General features: G+C 42.3%; 1 protein-coding gene across 1 annotated transcript in view; it reads right to left on the bottom strand.

The window, feature by feature from the left end:
- Window positions 1-24,445, bottom strand: part of LOC120063915 (interleukin-1 receptor accessory protein-like 1) — a 179,693-nt gene that overhangs the window by 29,904 nt on the left and 125,344 nt on the right. Inside the window, exon 6 of the mRNA XM_039014228.1 lies at window positions 7,343-7,475. Coding sequence (XP_038870156.1) covers window positions 7,343-7,475 — 133 coding nt within the window. The remainder of the gene's footprint in view (window positions 1-7,342; window positions 7,476-24,445) is intronic.

The raw sequence follows: 24,445 nt of genomic DNA, 5'->3' as shown, positions 1-24,445 counted from the left end.
AATGATTATATACTACATACAAAACGTTTTGCGTTTTGTTGCTAACCTTACTTTGCTACCTGACAACTTTACGCTTTTTACTTTTTAATTACTTAATTAATTAAGTTAATTAATTATATTTTTAGTTTTTCCCTCGCTCAACTTTTTTTTCATTCAACTTTTTCACTCCGGAAGCTTTATCTGGACATGGTTCGTCAGGACCTCCACCAGCCAAAGCTAAGTAGTAACATTAACATGATGCCTTCTAATTGCAGTCGCTGTACTCATAATATCCAGGAGAACGATCGCCTTACGGCGAGGATAGCTGTGCTGCAAGCCCAGCTTCAGACACAATCGTTAGACAAGGGTAATTTCAGTGTAGGAAAGGATGAAACAGCGTCTGTGCCACCAGTAAGTACAGATAGTAGTATAAATCCCCTCACACAGTCCCCACAGCCGGACAACTTTCTCATTGCTTCTGGAGGGAAATCCTGTAGGAAAGCTCAACCAGTGTCGCTCATTCAGCCGAACAGAAACTTTCAACCGGTTCTCCCCATTAAGCAGCGAGTCGGAGTCAGAGGCCGAGCCTTCTCTGGTCTCTACTCCTCCCGTTACGGGGTCTGAGACGCCGAAGCCTCCCACCATTAGCTCTGACAAATTGAAAACCCTAGTCATTGGCGACGCCATCACCCGCAGTATTAGACTTAAAACGAATCATCCAGCGATCATACACTGTTTACCAGGGGGCAGGGATACCGACGCTAAGGCTAATCTGAAGATGGTGCTGGCTAAAGCTAAAACTGGCGAGTGTAGAGAGTATAGGGATATTGTTATCCACGTCGGCACCAACGATGTTAGGATGAAACAGTCAGAGGTCACCAAGCGCAACATAGCTTCAGCGTGTAAATCAGCTAGAAAGATGTGTCGGCATCGAGTAATTGTCTCTGGCCCCCTCCCAGTTAGGGGGAGTGATGAGCTCTACAGCAGAGTCTCACAACTCAATCGCTGGTTGAAAACTGTTTTCTGCCCCTCCCAAAAGATAGAGTTTGTAGATAATTGGCCTTCTTTCTGGGACTCACCCACAAACAGGACCAAGCCTGGCCTGTTGAGGAGTGACGGACTCCATCCTAGCTGGATGGGTGCTCTCATCTTATCTATGAACATAGACTGGGCTCTAACTCCCCTAGCTCCACAATGAGATAGGGTGCAGGCCAGGCAGCAGGCTGTTAGCCAGCCTGCCAGCTTAGTGGAGTCTCCCACTAGCACAGTGTAGTCAGCTCAGCTAACCCCATTGAGACCGTGTCTGTGCCTCGACCTAGGTTGGACAAAACTAAACATGGCGGTCTTCGTCTTAGCAATCTCACTGGAATAAAGACCTCCTCCATTCCTGCCATTATTGAAAGAGATTGTGTAACCTCATATATCAAAATAGGGCTACTTAATGTTAGATCCCTCACTTCCAAGGCAGTTATAGTCAATGAACTAATCACTGATCATAATCTTGATGTGATTGGCCTAACTGAAACATGGCTTAAGCCTGATGAATTTACTGTGTTAAATGAGGCCTCACCTCCTGGTTACACTAGTGACCATATCCCCGGCACATCCCGCAAAGGCGGAGGTGTTGCTAACATTTATGATAGCAAATTTCAATTTACAAAACCCCCCCGACGTTTTCGTCTTTTGAGCTTCTAGTCATGAAATCTATGCAGCCTACTCAATCACTTTTTATAGCTACTGTTTACAGGCCTCTTCGGCCATATACAGCGTTCCTCACTGAGTTCCCTGAATTCCTATCGGACCTTGTAGTCATAGCAGATAATATTCACATTTTTGGTGACTTTAATATTCACATGGAAAAGTCCACAGACCCACTCCAAAAGGCTTTCGGAGCCATCATCGACTCAGTGGTTTTGTCCAACATGTCTCCGGACCTACTCACTGCCACAGTCGTACTCTGGACCTAGTTTTGTCCAGTGGAATAAATGTTGTGGATCTTAATGTTTTTCCTCATAATCCTGGACTATCGGACCACCATTTTATTACGTTTGCAATCGCAACAAATAATCTGCTCAGACCCCAATCAAGGATCATCAATCATCAAATTCTCGGACAACCCAAAGATTCCTAGATGCCCTTCCAGACTCTCTCCGCATACCCAACGACGTCAGAGTACAAAAATCAGTTAACCACCTAACTGAGGAACTCAATTTAACCTTGCACAATACCCTAGATGCAGTCGCAACTCTAAAAACAAAAAACATTTGTCATAAGAAACTAGCTTCCTGGTATACAGAAAATACCCGAGCTCTGAAGCAAGCTTCCAGAAAATTGGAACAGAAATGGCGCAACACCAAACTGGAAGTCTTCCAACTAGCTTGGAATGACAGTACCGTGCAGTATCGAAGAGCCCTCACTACTGCTCGATCATCCTATTTTTCAAAATTTTTAACTTAATTGAGAAAAATAAGAACAATCCAACATTTATTTTTGATACTGTCGCAAAGCTAACTAAAAAGCAGCATTCCCCAAGAGAGGATGGCTTTCACATCAGCAGTGATAAATTCATGAACTTCTTTGACGAAAAGATCATTATCACGAGAAAGCAAATTACGGACCCCACTTTAAATCTGCGTATTCCTCCAAAGCTCAGTTGTCCTGAGTCTGCACAACTCTGCCAGGACCTAGGATCAAGGGAGACACTCAAGCGTTTTAGTACTATATCTCTTGACACAATGATGAAAATAATCATGGCCTCTAACCTTCAAGCTGCATACTGGACCCTATTCCAACTAAACTACTGAAAGAGCTGCTTCCTGTGCTTGGCCCTCCAATGTTGAACATAATAAACGTCTCTCTATCCACCGGATGTGTACCAAATTCACTAAAAGTGGCAGTAATAAAGCCTCTCTTGAAAAAGCCAAACCTTAACCCAGAAAATATAAAAAACTATCGGCCTACATCGAATCTCACATTCCTCTCTAAATATTTTTGAAAAAGCTGTTGCTCAGCAACTCACTGCTTTCCTGAAGACAAACAATGTATACGAAATGCTTCAGTCTGGTTTAAGACCCCATCATAGCACTGAGACTGCACTTGTGAAGTTGGTAAATTACCTTTTAATGGCATCGGACCGAGGCTCTGCATAACCCAAATTGGTCTACATGGACAAGTTCTGGCCTGGTTTAGATCTTATCTGTCGGAAAGATATCAGTTGTCTCTGTGGATGGTTTGTCCTCCGACAAATCAACTGTAAATTTCGGTGTTCCTCAAGGTTCCGTTTTAGGACCACTATTGTTTTCACTATATATTTTACCTCTTCGTGATGTCATTCGGAAACATAATGTTAACTTTCACTGCTATGTAGATGACACACAGCCGTACATTTCGATGAAACATGGTGAAGCCCCAAAATTGCCCTCGCTGGAAACCTGTGTTTCAGACATAAGGAAGTGGATGGCTGCAAATGTTCTACTTTTAAACTCGGACAAAACAGAGATGCTTGTTCTAGGTCCCAAGAAACAAAGAGATCTTCTGTTGAATCTGACAATTAATCTTGATGGTTGTACAGTCGTTGCAAATAAAACTGTGAAGGACCTCGGCGTTACTCTGGTCCCTGATCTCTCTTTTGACGAACATATCAAGACTGTTTCAAGGACAGCTTTTTTCAAGGTTTTACTGCTAACTTACAAAGCATTGCATGGGCTTGCTCCTACCCATCTTTCCGATGTGGTCCTGCCGTACATACCTACACGTATGCTACGGTCACAAGACGCAGGCCTCCTAACTGTCCCTAGAATTTCTAAGCAAACAGCTGGAGGCAGGGCTTTCTCCTATAGAGCTCCATTTTTATGGAATGGTCTGCCTACCCATGTGAAAGACGCAGACTCGGTCTCAACCTTTAAGTCTTTATTGAAGACTCATCTCTTCAGTAGGTCCTACGATTGAGTGTAGTCTGGCCCAGGAGTGTGAAGGTGAACGGAAAGGCACTGGAGCAACGAACCGCCCTTGCTGTTCCCCTCTCTCCACTAGGATTCTCTGCTTCTAACCCTATTATAGGGGCTGAGTTACTGGTGCTCTTCCATGCCATCCCTAGGAGGGGTGCGTCACTTGAGTGGGTTGAGTCACTGACATGATCTTCCTGTTTGGGTTGGCCCCCCCTTGAGTTGTGCCGTGGAGGAGAACTTTGTGGGCTATACTCGGCCTTGTCTCAGGCTGGTAAGTTGGTGGTTGAAGATATCCCTCTAGTGGTGTGGGGGCTGTGCTTTGGCAAAGTGGTTGGGGTTATATCCTGCCTGTTTGGCCCTGTCCGGGGGTATCGTCGGATGGGCCCACAGTGTCTCCCGACCCCTCCTGTCTCAGCCTCCAGTATTTATGCTGCAGTAGTTTATGTATCGGGGGGCTAGGGTCAGTCTGTTATATCTGGAGTATATCTCCTGTCTTATCCGGTGTCCTGTGTGAATTCAAGTATGCGCTCTCTAATTCTCTTTCTTTCTTTCCTTCTTTCTTTCTTTCTTTCTTTCTTTCTTTCTTTCTTTCTTTCTTTCTTTCTTTCTTTCTTTCTTTCTTTCTTTCTTTCTTTCTTTCTTTCTTTCTTTCTTTCTCTCTCTCTCGGAGGACCTGAGCCCTAGGACAATGCCTCGGGACTGCCTGGCCTGATGACGCCTTGCTGTCCCCAGTCCACCTGGCCGTGCTGCTGCTCCAGTTTCAGCTGTTCTGCCTGCAGCTGTGGAACCCTGACCTGTTCACCGGACGTGCTACCTGTCCCAGACCTACTGTTTTCAACTCTCTAGAGACAGCAGGAGCGGTAGAGATACTCTTAATGATCGGCTATGAAAAGCCAACTGACATTTACTCCTGAGGTGCTGACCTTTTGCACCCTCGAGAACCATCTATGAACATTTGAACATCTTGGCCATGTTCTGTTATAATCTCCACCAGGCACAGCCAGAAGAGGACTGGCCACCCCTCATAGCCTGGTTCCTCTCTCGGTGTCTTCCTAGGTTCTGGCCTTTCTAGGGAGTTTTTCCTAGCCACCTTGCTTCTACACCTGCATTGCTTGCTGTTTGGGGTTTTAGGCTGGGTTTCTGTACAGCACTTTGAGATATCAGCAGATGTAAGAAGGGCTTTATAAATAGATTTGATTTGATATGTACTATCAATTCATTTTAGTATACTGTAAACGAACGGTATTCTTTCAGTTGAGTGTACTAGCGCTTCGCCTGTCAACCTGAAGTTGATGCTGTTGCTATGCAACCTCTTGCTAGCTTGTTAGCATAACAAATGACTAGCTAGACATTTAACGATTTTGGGTTTGTTCGTAAATTCAATTCTGGAGTGCCAGAGTGCGCTCAGAGTGTGTTCGTATATCCAGAGCGTTGTCAGATTGTCCGTACGTAAACTCAGATCGTTTTGCGTCACTGGACGCTCTGGCCGAGGAGTAGGGTTGATTAAATCAAATCAAATCACATTTTATTGGTCACATACAGATGGTTAGCAGATGTTATTGTGAGTGTAGCAAAATGCTTATGCTTCTAGATCCGACAGGGCAGCAGTATCTAACAGGTAATTTCAAACAATTCCACAACAAAACCTAATATCTAACAAATTCCACAACAAAACCTAATACACACAATCTAGTAAAGGAAAGGGATAAGCATATATAAGTATAAAATATATAGATGAGCAGTGACAGAGCGGCTAAGATGCAATCGATAGTAAAAAATAGATAGTGTATACAGTATACAGTATACATACATATACAGTATACAGTATAAATACAGTATACATTATATACATATGAGATGAGTAATGCGAGATATGTAAACATTCTTAAAGTGGCATTATTAAAGTGACTAGTGTTCCATTTATTAAAGTGGCCAATGGCTACTAGGCTACCTGGGGCGGCAGGTAGCCTAGTGGTTAGTGTTGGGCCAGTAACCAAAAGGTTGCTGGATCTGAATCCCTAAGCTGACAAGGTAAAAATATGTTGTTCTGCCCCTGAACAAGGCAGGTAACTAGGCTGTCATTGTAAGTAAGAATTTGTTCTTCACTGACTTGCCTAGTTAAATAAAGGTTCAATTTAAAAAAAATACTGTATCCGAGTGTTCTGACCTCACAACGGCAGTCAAACACCCAGGCTAATGTTGGCTAGCTTGCTAGCTATTTCCAGACACATATACATTTACATGCCCTAGCAGAGCTGGTTAGGCTGTTTTCATGTTATCCAGAGCGTTGGTGTGCTGCTGGCAACAATTCAATTACACTTTTTCTTGTATATACTGCCTGGCAAGTTTGATGTATAAGTAGCCAACTAACGTTAGGTAATTAGCTAACGTTTCATACTGCTGTAATGCTATGCGGTTCGTAAGGATAGCGTAGCTAACAAATTGTCACCCAACATAATGTGTAATGTTACTTATTTGAAAAGTCTTTTTTTTTTTTTTTTTTTACATTGCTCAACATTTTCTTAACATTTGTCATAATTATTTAAAGCAATGAATTTGTATCCGCTCTCGTCGGGCTTTGGCTGCATATTTTTCGTCATTTTCTTCAAATCTGAAAATGATGTGAAGCCACGCCCATTTTCGGAAGAATTGCATTATGGGTCCTAATCACACGGAAATTGTGTCCACTGCTTGTATACTTCGTATTTTGGCGAATTTAGTACAACATCCGTAAACTTTTGGCATATTAACTATAACCATACTATGACCAATAAGCATACTACATACTCAATTTACGTCACAAACAGTATGGTTAGTGCAGTTAGTATGAGTATTCGAACACAGCTGTAGTGTTCAGTGGACTCAGTAGTGTTTGAGTGTGAAACAGAGAAGAGAGCATGAAGGAACAGATCCGTATGAACGGCTAGACTAGAGCAAACAGCCAGACAGACGTACAGACATACAGACACTAGATAGACTTGTCTTTGGTGTGCTAGAGATGCCTGATGATGAAAGAGCAGTGACAGTAGGAGCAACAGACTGGGTTTGTCTGCCTGTCTGTCTGCGCTTACAAAGGGAATGGGTAACGGTTAGACATGACAATATAAATAATAGCTCATCAAAGGTTTTGGGCTTAAAGTATTACATCATAGTTTGGTCTACTATAGTATCCAATGGTAAATGGTGTTTTGGGATGTTGCTGTGTGATGTATCTGTAAATATGTCAATTTGAACAGTGTACTGTGTTTTTATTAGGCTACTGTAGTTATACATGGTTCATGTTACACACTGACCATATTTACAATATACTCAGTTATCCTAATCGTATCTGGGTGACTTACAACAACATGATTACATATTAAGCCATATTGTTACTACATTAGAATTGCGGTGAGTAAAACAACCATGTGTCTTACTTGATTTCGCTCTCTTCGATTCTCTCCTCATCCAGGTCCTCGATGAACTTCTCTCCCTTCATCCAGTAGACTAGCGGACTGGCGTCCCCTGCGTAGCCAAAGAAAGCTCTGCACGTCAGGTTCAGGGCACTTCCTGTGGAGACAGGAAATTACACACCGTTATTCTTCTCAGTCCTTCAACACATAAATTAGTACACTACTGTACGTAGAGAAATAGCAGATATGGAATAGTATTGCACACTGGTTAGCAGTAGAGAGACGGCTAACTAGGTCATTCTGTTGCTTTCGGGTCATGTATTGGGACTGGGATGACGACAATACATAGGTGTGCACGCACGTACACACACACGCAAGCACACACACACGTTGCCTCCAGGGGGAGAGTGTACGTCAGATGTGATGTCATTACTAAAGGGTGTTCAGGTGGAAAAGTCTGACGCTTTCAGCCCCTTCCACAAACACTGTTACCAAACCCCTGAGGTGTGAAACACAGCTCAGACTAGATACCCAAGACCTTATCTAGACATTTCACTATGTACAAATAGTACAAAGAGCCCCCTAACGAACACTCTAACTCACGGTCATGCTGGTACAGTCCCCCTCACAGAGATACCACTCTTAGCGCTAACTTTTACGTAGAAACCAAGAAATGACATTCTGATGAAATCTCGGCCATGTTTTGTATCACATCTCTGTTTTGGAAATCTTAACATGAATAGGAGACACAGTGGTGGTCCAATAAATACCAGTCCCACACACCACAAGGGGGCACTGAAGAGCTTCCAAACACTCAATCCCACCATCTGAGAGAGGAGAGGAAAAGTGGGTTTGGGGTTTGACAGTAACTGTTTTCTGTCAATGATACCTGAATTAGAAACACTCAAGTCAGTATTCTTCTCTTGTTGGTCCTGTGAGTTCATATGTGAGCCCAAGAGTTCAGACACATCATCATCCAATCAGCTCACTGGTCTAGACAACAAGGAGAAAGGAAACAAACAATCTCCAAACAACGAAACATTAACAGTTGTCTCTGATGCTGTAGAATGTCTGTTTGTATACACACAGAAATGACAAACAAACATCTGCATCTTAAATAATAGAAAACAGTAGGAGAAACGCCATGCTTATCCTGTGTAGACCACTGACTGCACACTGTACACAGCACAGTGCATACTGCAGGGCTTAGAGCTCAGAGCTACTCCTTTAATTCAATACATGAAGCTCTCTCTCTCCTCCCTCTCTCCCCCCACTCTGCATTTCCATTCCATGTAGTGTGTTTCTCTGAGGGCTTACTGCAGTAGCAAGTGGTTCGGCTGACTGAGCCACCACGTCTCCATGTAAACAACACATGCACTGTATGTACAGTACCAGTCAACACCTACTTGGACACACCTACTCATTCCAGGGTTTTCTTTATTTTTACTATTTTCTACATTGTAGATAATAAATGCTTCACAGAGTTCAAGTAACAGACACATCTCAACATCAACTGTTCAGAGGAGACTGTGTGAATCAGGTCTTCATGGTCGAATTGCTGCGAAGAACCCACTACTAAAGAACACCAATAAGAAGAGACTTGCTTGGGCCAAGAAACACAAGGAGTGGACATTAGACTGGTGGAAGTCTGTCCTTTGGTCAGATGAGTCCAAATTTTAGATTTTTGTTTCCAACCGCAGTGTCTTTGTGAGATGCAGAGTAGGTGAACGGATGATCTCCTCATGTGTGGTTCCCACCGTGAAGCATTGAGGAGGAGGTGTGATGGTGTGGGGGTGCTTTGCTGGTGAGACTGTCAGTGATTTATTTAGAATTCAAGGTACACTTAACAAGCATGGCTACCACAGAATTCTGGTTTGCGCTTAGTGGGACTCTCATTTGTTTTTCAACAGGACAACGACCCAACACACCTCCAGGCTGTGTAAGGGCTATTTGACCAAGAAGGAGAGTGATGGAGTGCTGCATCAGATGACCTGGCCTCCACAATCACCTGACCTCAACCCAATTGAGATGGTTTGGGATGAGTTGGACCGCAGAGTGAAGGAAAAGCAGCATATGTGGGAACTCCTTCAAGACTGTTGGAAAATTATTCCTCATGAAGTTGGTTGAGTGAATGCCAAGAGTGTGCAAAGATGTCATCAAGGCAAAGGGTGGCTACTTTGAAGAATATAAAATATATTATAGTTTGTTAAACACTTTCTTGGTTACTACATGATTCCATGTGTTATTTCATAGTTGTGATGTCTTCACTATTATTCTACAATGTAGAAAATAGTACAAATACAGAAAAACCTTTGAATGAGTGGATGTGTCCAAACGTTTGACTGGTACTGTATATTCAGGAGCAGCTCATCACATAGTGCCTCTCTGGAGAGACACTGTTGCACCTGGCTCGGGGCAAACTGCTGTGTTTGGTGGGAGAGAGAGAGATGGCGATGAGGGATAGAGAGGGAAGGGTAAAGGGAGGGGTAGAGCGAGAAAGAGAAAGAAAGAGATAGAGAGGGAGGGGAGAGTGGGAGACTAATGCAGCATTATAAAAAGGCTGTAGGCGTTACTGGGGAATAACAGTTAATCCTGGTTTTGTGTGGTGTCTGTTTTCCTTGACTCTGATGAGCCTTGTTGCTATGTACTCTGTGTCCTTTGCGTTATGTTTCCTGCAGTATATTGTTCATAACACACCGCTCATGCTAGCAGTACATTCATTCATTTGGTTCACGGCTAAAGAAAATGTCCTGCCTAGATACATTGGTTCTGTTCACTTGGTGACTTCAAAATCGTTCGATGGGACAGAGTACAAAGAACGTTTGGGATCCAAAATCCCCAACAATGAAACGCAAGCCCTTTCTGTGAGGAGCAGTGTCTGACATTTCCAAAGTTCACCAGCCACTAGGTGGATGGTATTTGTGCCGAGTATAGGACAATGCAGAGGGCACACAGCACACACTGTACCTATACAACCACACAGCAGCATTTAGAACGTTGGCAGTCTGCTAGAATGTTACACCCATGGATACAGAACACCATTTTAAAACTAATGCTGTTCTATAGTCTATGGTTACACCAGCATGGCCATCCTACTGCATTACCTGATGGCAGTGGCCAGAGACAGACAAACACCAGAGAATACCAGGGCCAAACACAAACTTCATCACCTTCAAAACCCCACACATAGTTGGGCAAGGTCATCGGTGAAGTTGGGGAACTAATCTGTTGTGTGTGTGTGGGGTGGGGTCGGGGGGGGGGGGGGGCACAGTCTATGTCGGTGTTTTAAACCAGAGATCAGTTTTAATCTGGTAATTTCATGCCTCTGTCCGTCCTGTGCTCCAGTAGGAAGTCTCCACAGAGCTCCGGGGGAAATCGCAGGAAATTGTCGGCAGCATCCCGCTGGGTCCTCCCTAATCCAGCCGTCACACTCCCCTTTCCTTTCCCCAGGTTCCCATCCAGCCCCCCAGTTCTGCGTGTGTGTCTGTGTGTGTATGGTGGACACAGAAAGAAGCAGCCTTATAAGGGTCCCCAGAGACAGTGTGCATCTCTCTCAGTTCTCTCTTTTTTATTACTGCATCCTTGTATAACACAAAAGAGGAAAACAGCAAACCAATGTTTTACTATGATACTTCTGCGATGAGATACCCCCCCCCACACACACACAGCCACACACTCTACCTGCTCTCCTCTCTTAAACCTAACCTCCATTTGATTCAGCTAACATACACCCACGCTTGTGTATGTCCACAAATAGCAGGGTTTACTTTAGCCAAAATGACCGGGAGGAAATAAATCCCATTGCAAAATAATGCTTTTTATTCATTGATGTTAATACCAGTCGATGGAAATACATTTGACCATCATGAGTATTGGTCTATAGGTTAATTTGTATAATTTTGTGGAATTAAATTGGACTGTGTATTCTCGTTAGTCATCATGTATCTTATTTATCCAACACAACTATCACATGTGCACAGCATACAGAGCCTATTTTGAGGGGGATTTCTCCTGCAGCTCCTCAGCTGGTTGCTGCTGGAGTAAAACATGTGCTTTAATAAACCCATTCATTGCGCAGCAATTCTAACAATTCACGTGTTAAAAACAGTTTTGGTGCATGATTAAAAAGAGCTACTATTGTTATTTCTCAGCTGGTAATTGAAGCGCGACTCCCATTCACCATTCAAGTGCAGGCAACGGGCTATCAGTGCGTCACCCACCACTTTACAATGTGAGCTGGAGGCAGTATGCATTTTGAAAACATACTTCATTGTTTGAAACCTGAATGTTTAATGTCCTATTATGAGGCATGTCTTACGTTGCTTCAAAGTAGCCTGTAGGCAAAATCCAAACATGTAAACGTGGAGGCAATTATTTTATAAAGACTTCATGCGTGACTTTCAAGTTTGGGGAAGCTTTCAATTTATCCTACCATTTCTGCCATTTTGCGTGCCAGTTATGATTTTCATATTTTCATGTAACAGTTTAACTTCAATAATCACGTTTTCATTTCTCAAAATCACTGTCACGTGTTTAATCATAAAAATCTTAATTTAATTGATAAAAATCCCAAAGTTAAATAGTCAACAAATGGGAGATCACCAGCCTCTGCCATATGAACATATTAATACACCGTGATCCATTAGCGACTAAAGAAATGAGCAAATGGAACTCATAGCCTATAGGTAAATGCAGCAGTAGGCCTTAAAACTTCCATTGCTCTTTCACACGAGGATTGGTGATTATCGAGGCTGCGACTGTTGGAAAGATTTTTCAAAAAGTTTACTGTGAGGATCTATAGTTTTAATATATTATTATTTTCAATGGATGTTAAAAAAACACTTTCCTACATTTCCGCACAGCAGGCCAGGTACTTCTATGCACAGAGAAACCACACACATGCTCATTGCTCACATGGAGTACTAAAAAAAAGACAATGAAAAAATGTACAAATCTCGTAATGATGGTTATGAAATAAACCAAAACTTGTTTCTCACAAGTGCAGCAGGTTGTGAACTCTGCAAACAATGTTTCCACTCCGAGAATGAGAACGGTAAATTACTAATTAATACATGCATTAACAGACATTAACGTAACCAAATGGAGGTGATTAACTGTACATTTACTGCTGGTGACATATGTAATGAGGAATTTATTTAAAAAATGTATGAAAGGGCAAACAACTCACACATGAAACAATGAATGCGCAATAATTGGCGGGAGACAGCAGAGCAATTCTGGAGAGAGACTCGCCTATATCTTCACCACACACCCCTCCCCTTCTTCTTGTCTCAACATTTTAAATTATACTCAAGACACATTATCGTCACATATATTTTAGATACTTTTCACTGACAGCTGCAAGTCAATAATCAGCTAGGCATATTGCCACGCTATTTTGGGGTAAATGTCCTTCCTATTGGACCCTTCTTCCCTATTGGACCCACAGCTATGCTATTTCTCTCCTGTTCTATTGGTTTTCATATTAACTTTCTTTCATTGTCCAGAAGCCAAAGACACAATCCTAGTCATATCAGCAACCCATCCAAGTTGTTGCATCTTTAGATCCCCCCCCTCTTTCTAAATGTTCATCTCTGTCACATATGGAACCGCTTTCAGGTACGCTGTTTAGAATGGTGTTTTATCAGGTACGCTGTTTAGAATGGTGTTTTATCAGGTACGCTGTTTAGAATGGTGTTTTATCAGGTACGCTGTTTAGAATGGTGTTTTATCAGGTACGCTGTTTAGAATGGTGTTTTATCAGGTTCGCTGTTTAGAATGGTGTTTTCTCAGGTTCGCTGTTTAGAATGGTGTTTTGTCAGGTACGCTGTTTAGAACTATGTTTTGTCAGGTACGCTGTTAAAATGATGTTTTTCTCAGGTTCGCTGTTTAGAATGGTGTTTTCTCAGGTTCGCTGTTAAAATTGTGTTTTTCCAGGTGCGCTGTTTAGAATGGTGATTTATTGCGAATTGCATTTTGGCAAATGTTTGAAAATGTGTTATTGTCTGCTTCATTACAGGAGTTGCATGTTCTGTTAAGATGCATTACCAAAATGTAAATGTGGTTTCTGTCATTCTGAACACCGTGGGTGGACGCTCTAATGGGTTACTCACCCAGTGCAAATGGGTTCGGTAAATTTCTCAAATGTACAGTAAATGTAAGTACGTTTTTTAAAAACACCGACATGTAAGTTTTCACTTTGTCTGGTGCCTCATTTTCCTAACGTAAACCCTGACACATAGTCACACACACACATTACCTCACTCAAACTCACAGCCAACCCAGAGGCCTACCTACTTTATACGGGCACTTTATGTGTGTGTGTGTGGAGTTTAAGAACCCTGATAACCTTGTGCTTCTTAAGAGAAGAAATACTGAGCTGTCTTAAAGGCGGGACACTTTAAAGGCCTACCAGTCCATTTTATTAGACCAATACAATAAATTACAGACAGGACTATTAGGATGAGAGAGAGAGGCAACCAGAAACAAGTTAAATTATGACCTTGTGTTGAGGGGGAAGGCTTTTAAAAGAGCACACAACCTACATAAAAAAATACTACAGTTTAATATAGAATAATACAGTACTATAGAATTCTGTTGTAAACTGTAGAATACTATAGTAAATACTACAGTATATCCACAAAAAAAAAACACTGCAGTAAATACTACAAAAATGACAGCAAAAACACTATAGTCCGCAAAAACACTACAGTCTGCAAAAACACTATTTTTTATTTACTATAGTTGATACCACAGCATTTAATTTGCCCATTCTCCTCCACCATATCACAATATGTGAGAAACCTACATGCCAAGTATAGACCATATGTTCCCTACAGGTTATAGAAAAGAGCAGAATCTTCAGACCCCAGTCCTACCTACCTACAGGTTATGGAACATTTGCTCTTTTAGTATTTCTACAGTAGGTTTCCTCAAGGACAAAGCCCTCCACTTCTATGTCAAAGATAATAAAACCAGAAACACTTCAGTAAATACTCCCGAGTGGCACAGCAGTCTAAGGCACTGCATCTCAATGCTAGAGGTGTCACTGCAGTCCCTGGTTCGAATCCATGCTGCATCACATCCGGTCGTGATTGTGTGGACCACAAAAGGTTACTTTTTTTTTTAAAGACTACAGTAATGTTCCAAAAAACACTACAGTAAATACTACAGTCCGCAAAAACCTTACAGTATATACTACTCTTATTTTTGTATAGAATTTATAATATAGTAAACTGTAAATACTACGGTATACTCCTGTAACGTGCACCCAGGTGGGACCCCAGGACCGATTTTGGGAAACCCTGTACTGCACGGTCGGAACTGGAAGCACAAGCATTTCGCTACACTCGCATTAACATCTGCTAACTATGTGTGTGTGACCAATAAAATTAGATTAGATTTGATTAGTATTCACTGTAGTGTTTTTGCGGACTTCAGTCTGCAAAACCACAACACTGAATACTACAGTAAAGTCAGCAACAATACTACAGTGAATATTATAGTGTTCCGAACGTAGTGTACACTTTAGTATTTTTTCATGAAGACACAATAGCCTGCACTGTACCAGCTATACGGGCTATTCGAGTACTCAACATTGCAGGAGAAGAGAAAATTGTCCTTCCATCTAGAGTTTGTAATGTGCTTGTAAAGAACAATAAGAGGTAGAGTTGTGTAAATGTGAAGTAATGTTGAGTGTGACAGTGTACACAAATAATAAGTCTAACTGAGGGTGACTATCTGTGTGTGTGTACTGTATGTATGTGTGTGTGTGTGTGTGTGTGTGTGTGTGTGCGTGTGGCAAATCTATTCTCTTGTATGATTGACAGCCTCCCCCCGGGCTGGTAGCTAGCTGGTCATGCCATGTTATGGAGGAGAGATTTCAGATCCCATCCCTTCTTTATTTTCATTTCTCTGAGTATCCCTCTATTTCCCACAGACGGCCAATGGAAGTCTTAGCAATTAAAAACACAACTACATGATCCTGATGAGTCCTTGGTATAGGAATGCAAGACAGACAAACAATTTAAGTGTGAGTGTGTTCAGCAGCTGAAGTTATGTGAGATGATCAGGCTCTCAAAGGTACCAGATAGATGGTACTCCAACTCTGACAGAGAGGAGGGAATTCTTCCAATCACAGAGAAAAACAAGCAAACCACGCACACGCATACACAGCGTGGGTGGGAGAAAGGTGTAAAAAGCTGGGTGTGTCTGTGTGTGTAAGAAAAGGAAAAGACTGAAAATAGCTCTGTTACATTTGCATTGTGTTTGCGTGTGGATGTGTGTGTGCTCTAGTTTGTTTGAAAGTGCTAAACACGTAAGGGATAGTGTATGAGGTGTGGTGTGATGTGTGAGAAGGTGTACTGTATGCGTGGTGTGTGTGTTCATAACAAGGTGTGAGAAGGTGTACTGTATGTGTGTGTGTGTTTATAAGAAGGTGTGAGAAGGTGTACTGTATGCGTGGTGTGTGTTCATAACAAGGTGTGAGAAGGTGTACTGTATGCGTGGTGTGTGTTCATAACAAGGTGTGAGAAGGTGTACTGTATGCGTGTGTGTGTTTATAAGAAGGTGTGAGAAGGTGTACTGTATGTGTGTGTGTGTTTATAAGAAGGTGTGAGAAGGTGTACTGTATGCGTGGTGTGTGTTCATAACAAGGTGTGAGAAGGTGTACTGTATGCGTGTGTGTGTTTATAAGAAGGTGTGAGAAGGTGTACTGTATGTGTGTGTGTGTTTATAAGAAGGTGTGAGAAGGTGTACTGTATGCGTGGTGTGTGTTCATAACAAGGTGTGAGAAGGTGTACTGTATGTGTGTGTGTGTTTATAAGAAGGTGTGAGAAGGTGTACTGTATGCGTGGTGTGTGTTCATAACAAGGTGTGAGAAGGTGTACTGTATGCGTGTGTGTGTTTATAAGAAGGTGTAAGAAGGTGTACTGTATGTGTGTGTGTGTTCATAACAAGGTGTGAGAAGGTGTACTGTATGCGTGGTGTGTGTGTTCATAACAAGGTGTGAGAAGGTGTACTGTATGTGTGTGTGTGTTTATAAGAAGGTGTGAGAAGGTGTATTGTATGCGTGGTGTGTGTTTATAACAAGGTGTGTGCAAGTGTACTGTATGTGTGGTGTGTGTGTGTGTGTGTGTGTGTGTGTGTGTGTGTGTGTGTGTGTGTGTGTGTGTGTGTGTGTGTGTGTGTGTTCATAACAAGGTGTGAGAAGGTGTATTGTATGCGTGGTGTGTGTGTGTTCATAACAAGGTGTGTGCAAGTGTACTCTATGTGTGGTGTGTGTGTGTGTGTGTGTGTTTGTAACAAGGTGTGTGCAAGTGTACTGGACGTGTGGTGTGTGTGTGTGTGTGTGTGTGTGTATGTAACAAGGTGTGAGAAGGTGTACTGTATGTGTGTGTGTGTTCATAACAAGGTGTGAGAAGGTGTACTGTATGCGTGTGTGTGTTTATAAGAAGGTGTGAGAAGGTGTACTGTATGTGTGTGTGTGTTCATAACAAGGTGTGAGAAGGTGTACTGTATGTGTGTGTGTGTTTATAAGAAGGTGTGAGAAGGTGTACTGTATGCGTGGTGTGTGTGTTCATAACAAGGTGTGAGAAGGTGTACTGTATGCGTGTGTGTGTTTATAAGAAGGTGTGAGAAGGTGTACTGTATGTGTGTGTGTGTTTATAAGAAGGTGTGAGAAGGTGTACTGTATGTGTGTGTGTGTTTATAAGAAGGTGTGAGAAGGTGTACTGTATGCGTGGTGTGTGTGTTCATAACAAGGTGTGAGAAGGTGTACTGTATGTGTGTGTGTGTTTATAAGAAGGTGTGAGAAGGTGTACTGTATGCGTGTGTGTGTTTATAAGAAGGTGTGAGAAGGTGTACTGTATGTGTGTGTGTGTTTATAAGAAGGTGTGAGAAGGTGTACTGTATGTGTGTGTGTGTTTATAAGAAGGTGTGAGAAGGTGTACTGTATGCGTGTGTGTGTTTATAAGAAGGTGTGAGAAGGTGTACTGTATGTGTGTGTGTGTTTATAAGAAGGTGTGAGAAGGTGTACTGTATGCGTGTGTGTGTTTATAAGAAGGTGTGAGAAGGTGTACTGTATGTGTGTGTGTGTTTATAAGAAGGTGTGAGAAGGTGTACTGTATGCGTGTGTGTGTTTATAAGAAGGTGTGAGAAGGTGTACTGTATGTGTGTGTGTGTTTATAAGAAGGTGTGAGAAGGTGTACTGTATGCGTGGTGTGTGTGTTCATAACAAGGTGTGAGAAGGTGTACTGTATGTGTGTGTGTGTTCATAACAAGGTGTGAGAAGGTGTACTGTATGTGTGTGTGTGTTTATAAGAAGGTGTGAGAAGGTGTACTGTATGTGTGTGTGTGTTTATAAGAAGGTGTGAGAAGGTGTACTGTATGCGTGGTGTGTGTTTATAAGAAGGTGTGAGAAGGTGTATTGTATGCGTGGTGTGTGTTTATAACAAGGTGTGTGCAAGTGTACTGTATGTGTGGTGTGTGTGTGTGTGTGTGTGTGTGTTCATAACAAGGTGTGAGAAGGTGTATTGTATGCGTGGTGTGTGTGTGTTTATAACAAGGTGTGTGCAAGTGTACTCTATGTGTGGTGTGTGTGTGTGTGTGTTTGTAACAAGGTGTGTGCAAGTGTACTGGACGTGTGGTGTGTGTGTGTGTGTGTGTGTGTGTGTGTATGTAACAAGGTGTGAGAAGGTGTACTGTATGCGTGGGTGTGTTTATAAGAAGGTGTGAGAAGGTGTACTGTATGTGTGTGTGTGTTCATAACAAGGTGTGAGAAGGTGTACTGTATGTGTGTGTGTGTTTATAAGAAGGTGTGAGAAGGTGTACTGTATGCGTGGTGTGTGTGTTCATAACAAGGTGTGAGAAGGTGTACTGTATGCGTGTGTGTGTTTATAAGAAGGTGTGAGAAGGTGTACTGTATGTGTGTGTGTGTTTATAAGAAGGTGTGAGAAGGTGTACTGTATGTGTGTGTGTGTTTATAAGAAGGTGTGAGAAGGTGTACTGTATGCGTGGTGTGTGTGTTCATAACAAGGTGTGAGAAGGTGTACTGTATGTGTGTGTGTGTTTATAAGAAGGTGTGAGAAGGTGTACTGTATGCGTGTGTGTGTTTATAAGAAGGTGTGAGAAGGTGTACTGTATGTGTGTGTGTGTTTATAAGAAGGTGTGAGAAGGTGTACTGTATGCGTGTGTGTGTTTATAAGAAGGTGTGAGAAGGTGTACTGTATGTGTGTGTGTGTTTATAAGAAGGTGTGAGAAGGTGTACTGTATGCGTGTGTGTGTTTATAAGAAGGTGTGAGAAGGTGTACTGTATGTGTGTGTGTGTTTATAAGAAGGTGTGAGAAGGTGTACTGTATGTGTGTGTGTGTTTATAAGAAGGTGTGAGAAGGTGTACTGTATGCGTGGTGTGTGTGTTCATAACAAGGTGTGAGAAGGTGTACTGTATGTGTGTGTGTGTTCATAACAAGGTGTGAGAAGGTGTACTGTATGTGTGTGTGTGTTTATAAGAAGGTGTGAGAAGGTGTACTGTATGTGTGTGTGTGTTTATAAGAAGGTGTGAGAAGGTGTACTGTATGCGTGGTGTGTGTTTATAAGAAGGTGTGAGAAGGTGTATTGTATGCGTGGTGTGTGTTTATAACAAGGTGTGTGCAAGTGTACTGTATGTGTGGTGTGTGTGTGTGTGTGTGTGTGTGTGTTCATAACAAGGTGTGAGAAGGTGTATTGTATGCGTGGTGTGTGTGTGTTTATAACAAGGTGTGTGCAAGTGTACTCTATGTGTGGTGTGTGTGTGTGTGTGTTTGTAACAAGGTGTGTGCAAGTGTACTGGACGTGTGGTGTGTGTGTGTGTGTGTGTGTGTATGTAACAAGGTGTGAGAAGGTGTACTGTATGCGTGGGTGTGTTTATAACAAGGTGTGAGAAGGTGTATTGTATTGGTGGGTGAGTATGTGTGTATAACAAGGTGTGAGAAGGTGTACTGTATGCTTGGTGTGTGTGTTTATGTTTGTAACAAGGTGTGAGAAGGTGTACTGTATGCGTGGGTGTGTGTGTGTTCATAACAAGGTGTGAGAAGGTGTATTGTATTGGTGGGTGAGTATGTGTGTATAACAAGGTGTGAGAAGGTGTACTGTATGCTTGGTGTGTGTGTTTGTGTTTGTAACAAGGTGTGAGAAGGTGTACTGTATGCGTGGGTGTGTGTGTGTTCATAACAAGGTGTGAGAAGGTGTACTGTATGCGTGGGTGTGTGTGTGTTCATAACAAGGTGTGAGAAGGTGTACTGTGTGCGTGGTGTGTGTGTGTGTGTGTGTGTATGTGTGTGTTTATAACAAGGTGTGAGAAGTTGTCCTATGGAGAGCACTGTAGGAGGTTTACATGGAAGACCTGTCAATCAACGAGCTTCTAACGGGAGGTGTAAAACGATCAAATATACTGTAAATGTGCGTTTGTGTGTGAGTGTGTGTGTGTAAGATATAAAGGTGAAAGTTGGAACCAAATAAGGGTCTTGAGAGCGATGCCATAGGGAACCATTTTAGAGTCTCTGTAGAACCACAAGGGATGGTTCTTTGAAGCACCATAGAAAAATCCAAAACCAGCAATGTTTCGCCCCTCCAGGATTGGAATTAAATAGCCCTGCTGTAGCGTTTCAAGCCTTATTCGCATATTTTCCGGTGTGTCTTTCGAGTTTATTTTCGAGTTGCCAGTACCACCCATGACTGTGCTTGCTAGTGACAGAGAAATGGTTGTTGCATTCATTCCTTTTCGGTCCAGTGGCCTTCACCAAGTGAGATCCTAAGTGAATATGTTGCATTAAATTGTAATTCTTTAAAGACAATACATATTTCATAAGGCCTTCTTTTGAGGGCCTAGTTTAACCCTAATGCAGTGGCCTGAAACTCATAGTTTACGGGCTACATCAGGCCTGCAAATCACATTATGCTGGCTTGCAAAGTGATGTGTAATTCCTATTGAAAGCCAGAGTGGGGCTATCAAACATTTGGATTCACCCACAACCTGGGAAGACTTAAAACATGAGACTACCTAAACCATATAAACTGGAACAACCGTTTCAGTAACGGGTGCATTAAGCCCAAGTAACAGATTAGAATGGTTTAGAAAAATGTATGTTATTTATATTTGAGTAGCATAAGATGAATTAATAAATGAATGCACTTGTAAAAACATAGATATTGAAATAATTCTTAAAATCAACCTGCAATAGAGCATGTTGGGAAATATGATGAGTGTGGTTCAACTCTTTTTATTAACACCAACACTGGAGTTCTTTTACACCACCGAGTGTTAATTTAACTCTTTACAGTGTTAATTTAACTCTTTACAGTGTTAATTTAACTCTTTACAGTGTTAATTTAACTCTTGAATCAACACTAGTAATGTTACACTGCAAAATTAACACTAGTTAACACTGGTCAATGTTCTGTGTGCTATGACAGGGACACATCTGCAGGCTTCCATACATTTCAAGAATGTTTTTGAATTCTGAAGGACCGTAGATGACACGTCAAGAACCCCACACTTAAAGACATGCTCCGGAACTTTGGCAACTATTAGGTATTTTTGAAACCTCCTTTGGGCTGGATTTCATTCATGCATAATATATGAGCAGAATTACTGTCTTACCTTAATTAGCCATGAAATACTTAGTTTGAAAGCAACTGTTTTTCTGGAAACTGTATTGTGCCATTTTCCCTACATTTTCCCCCATGTGTGGCAGACCCCTAGCAATTTGAAATCTAGCCAATGAGCTTCAGCCCCTCGCCATTTGAGTGACAGCTAGCTACATGCAGACTACAGAAGAAATGAATGAATATGTGACGCAGTACAGGGGGCTGTAGGTGTAGGTGAGAAACCTTACAAAGAGAGAGCCTGATAGACAGTGACAGGATGAAGGTGTGATATGTGTGTGAGAAAGAGAATGTTATTTTACATGCTTGGTGTGTTTGCTTGGAGTGTGTGTGTGTGTGTGTGTGTGTGTGTGTGTGTGTGTGTGTGTGTGTGTGTGTGTGTGTGTGTGTGTGTGTGTGTGTGTGTGTGTGTGTGTGTGTGTGTGTGTGTGTGTGTGTGTGTATGTTTAGAAGGTAGCAGCAGGCTCATCCATCTGTGCACAGTTCAACATGGATGGTAGAAATGTGTGAGAACTGCCATCGTTCCCAATGCATGTGTATGTATGTCTGTGTGAGTATTCACTCTGATGGTTTACATGCCATGATATACAGTCTGTGTGCTCACAATGTATCTGCTCTATATTTCATTCCCTCTACCCGGCTCCTTTTGAAATATGCAAAATATATTCTGCCAGATTTTTTTCAAGAAAAAGTAAGTTAAGTACAAATATCTTTTTTCTCTGTAACAAGACAATGCCTTCATCATCTCAGCTTATTTCTGCTCAGGTCAGCACACAAACACTAGACCCTGTCAACCAATCCCTTCCCTTGGCCCATCAGTGGTTTCCATGCCAAACCCTACCACGCCAGGTACAGTACTGTAGATTCCACAACAACAGAAAACATAGCCAAGTACAGTATGCTCTGGGTGGGTGACAGGGCAAATCAAACACCTCTTCAGATGGTTTGGTCCTATGGCTGCTCAGTGAAAGTGATACCGGAAGCAGAGGGGAACCAATCAGGCCCCAATGCTAAGCTAATATTGACATGTTAGTCCTAGGAGACTCCTAACCCCAGAGACTTACTGTAAATAAAATAAAGCAATGCATTAATTTAATCAGAAAGGTGTCTTGCTACTGCTGCAAACCTATTGTTGGAGCTGAATGCTGAAAATGTACTGAACTGAGCTGAGGTGATTCTCCCTCTGCATTGCGCAGAAGGGGGAGAAAGGGAGGAGAAATGGGAGGGGGAGATGGGAGAAGAGGTTGTATTAAGACTACAGTAAGATTGGATTGAGGGATTTTGGTTGTGCAGAGGAGGGTGGGTGAGACTAATTGGGGGATGGGGGTGTAAAGGTAGAACTGGGTAGGCCTCTCTCTGCCTCTGTCTCTCATTCTTTACCCACATCTTTCTTTCTCTCCCTCTCACTCTCTCTCTCTGTACCCTCCCTGCCCCCTCTCTCGCTCCCTCCATCTCACCCTGTACCCCCTCTCTCTCCTTGCCCCACTCTCTCTCCCTCTCTCTCTCATTCTTTACCCACATCTTCCTTTCTCTCCCTCTCGCTCTCTCTCTCTGTACCCTCCCTCCCTCTTTCTCACTGTCCCTGTCTCTCCCATTTCAAATGTCATATTATGTCTATATACAGTGTTGTAACAATGTGCAAATAGTTAAAGTACAAAAGTGAAAATAAATAAACATAAATATGGGTTGTATTTATAATGGTGTTTGTTTTTCACTGGTTGACCTTTTCTTGAGGCAACAGGTCACACATCTCGCTGCTGTGATGTCTTCACCCAGTAGATATGAGAGTTTATCAAAATTGGATTTGTTTTCAAATTCTTTGTGGGTCTGTGTAATCTGAGGGAAATATGTGTCACTAATATGGTCATACATTTGGCAGAAGGTTAGGAAGTGCAGCTCCGTTTCCACCTCATTTTGTGGGCAGTGTGCACATAGCCTGTCTTCTCTTGAGAGCCAGGTCTGCCTACAGCGGCCTTTCTCAAAAGTAAGGCTATGCTCACTGAGTCTGTACATAGTCAAAGATTTCCTTAATTTTTGGTCAGTCACAGAGGTCAGGAATTCTGCCAAATAGCAGTTTTGTTGTTAATTCTTTCCAATGTGTCAAGTAATTATCTTTTTGTTTTCTCATGATTTGGTTGGGTCTAATTGTGTTGCTGTCCTGGGGCTCTGTGGGGTTTGTTTGTGTTTGTGAATAGAGCCCCAGGACCAGCTTGCTTAGGGGACTCTTCTCCAGGTTCATCTCTCTGTAGGAGAAGGCTTTGTTATGGAAGGTTTGGGAATTGCTTCCTTTTAGATCGTTGTAGATTTTGCGGTCTCTTTTCTGGATTTTGATAATTAGCGAGTATCGTTCTAATTATGCTCTGCACGCATTATTTGGTGTTTTACGTTGTACACGGAGGATATTTTTGCAGAATTCTGCCTGCAGAGACTCAATTTGTCCCATTTTGTGAATTCTTGGTTGGTGAGCAGACCCCAGACCTCACAACCATAAAGGGCAATGGGTTCTATAACTGATTCATGTATTTTTAGCCAGATCCTAATTGGTATGTCGAATTTTATGTTCCGTAGGAGGCCCTTCTTGCCTTGTCTCTCAGATCGTTCACAGCTTTGTGGAATTTACCTGTGGCACTCTCTCTCTCTCGCTTCCTCTCTCTCTCTCCCTGACCCCCTCTCTCGCTATTCTAATCCCTCCCCCTCTCCCGAGACAAGTCCTTAATTACTGTTATAAGCTTGAGAGCTTTTCACTGAGAAAGAATCCTGCTCTTTTCCCTCTCTCCGTCGCTCCCTTCTCTCCATTTGTTCTGTTTCCCTGACGATCCGACAGGGGAAATGTAAGACTTTAATTACGGTAAAAATTACTGTCTTTTGTGAACAGGTACTCTGTCACCCTCCCTTTCAACTCCCCCTCTTCTGCGTTAATCGTCCCCTTTTGATGACATAATAGAGGCTCTGTCCGGAGCAACGAGGGAGAGTAGGGCCCATTATAGCATGAAAGGTATTGTGGGGGATTAGGTAGATGATGTGATGAATGGCTTTTTATTTTCTCCTATAATAACACTTCTGTGAACGCAGGAGGAGCTAAACCAAGTCGGGTAGCTACAGCAACAAGTGGTGCCACCCTTACATAGACCCCTGTCACATCCCCAACTGCGCCTACACCCCTGTACCGATCCCACGAAAATCTGACACTACCTACAATAGGAACAGAAAGAACATCATGGGGAAAAAAACAATGATTCTTTCAGTACCTTTCCATTGTTGTCTCTAACCTAGAACAACATTTTAACATCACTTCTCTCATTTTATTTTCTCCTCTTTCTTCTTTGGCCAAATCAGAAAGCCACCTCTGATATAATAACACATAAGCAAACTTAATTTCTCTACAAAGACACATGTTCTTGTATGACCTTGTGTAGATATTTGTCCCTGAAGAAACACGATCAGTCAGCCTGTCCACCAAGAATGTTTTGTGCCTCTGTTGCTGCT

This window comes from Salvelinus namaycush, chromosome 19, assembly GCF_016432855.1.
Source record: "Salvelinus namaycush isolate Seneca chromosome 19, SaNama_1.0, whole genome shotgun sequence".
Taxonomy (NCBI): Eukaryota; Metazoa; Chordata; class Actinopteri; order Salmoniformes; family Salmonidae; genus Salvelinus; species Salvelinus namaycush.
This window is presented reverse-complemented; position numbering and strand designations above follow the sequence as displayed.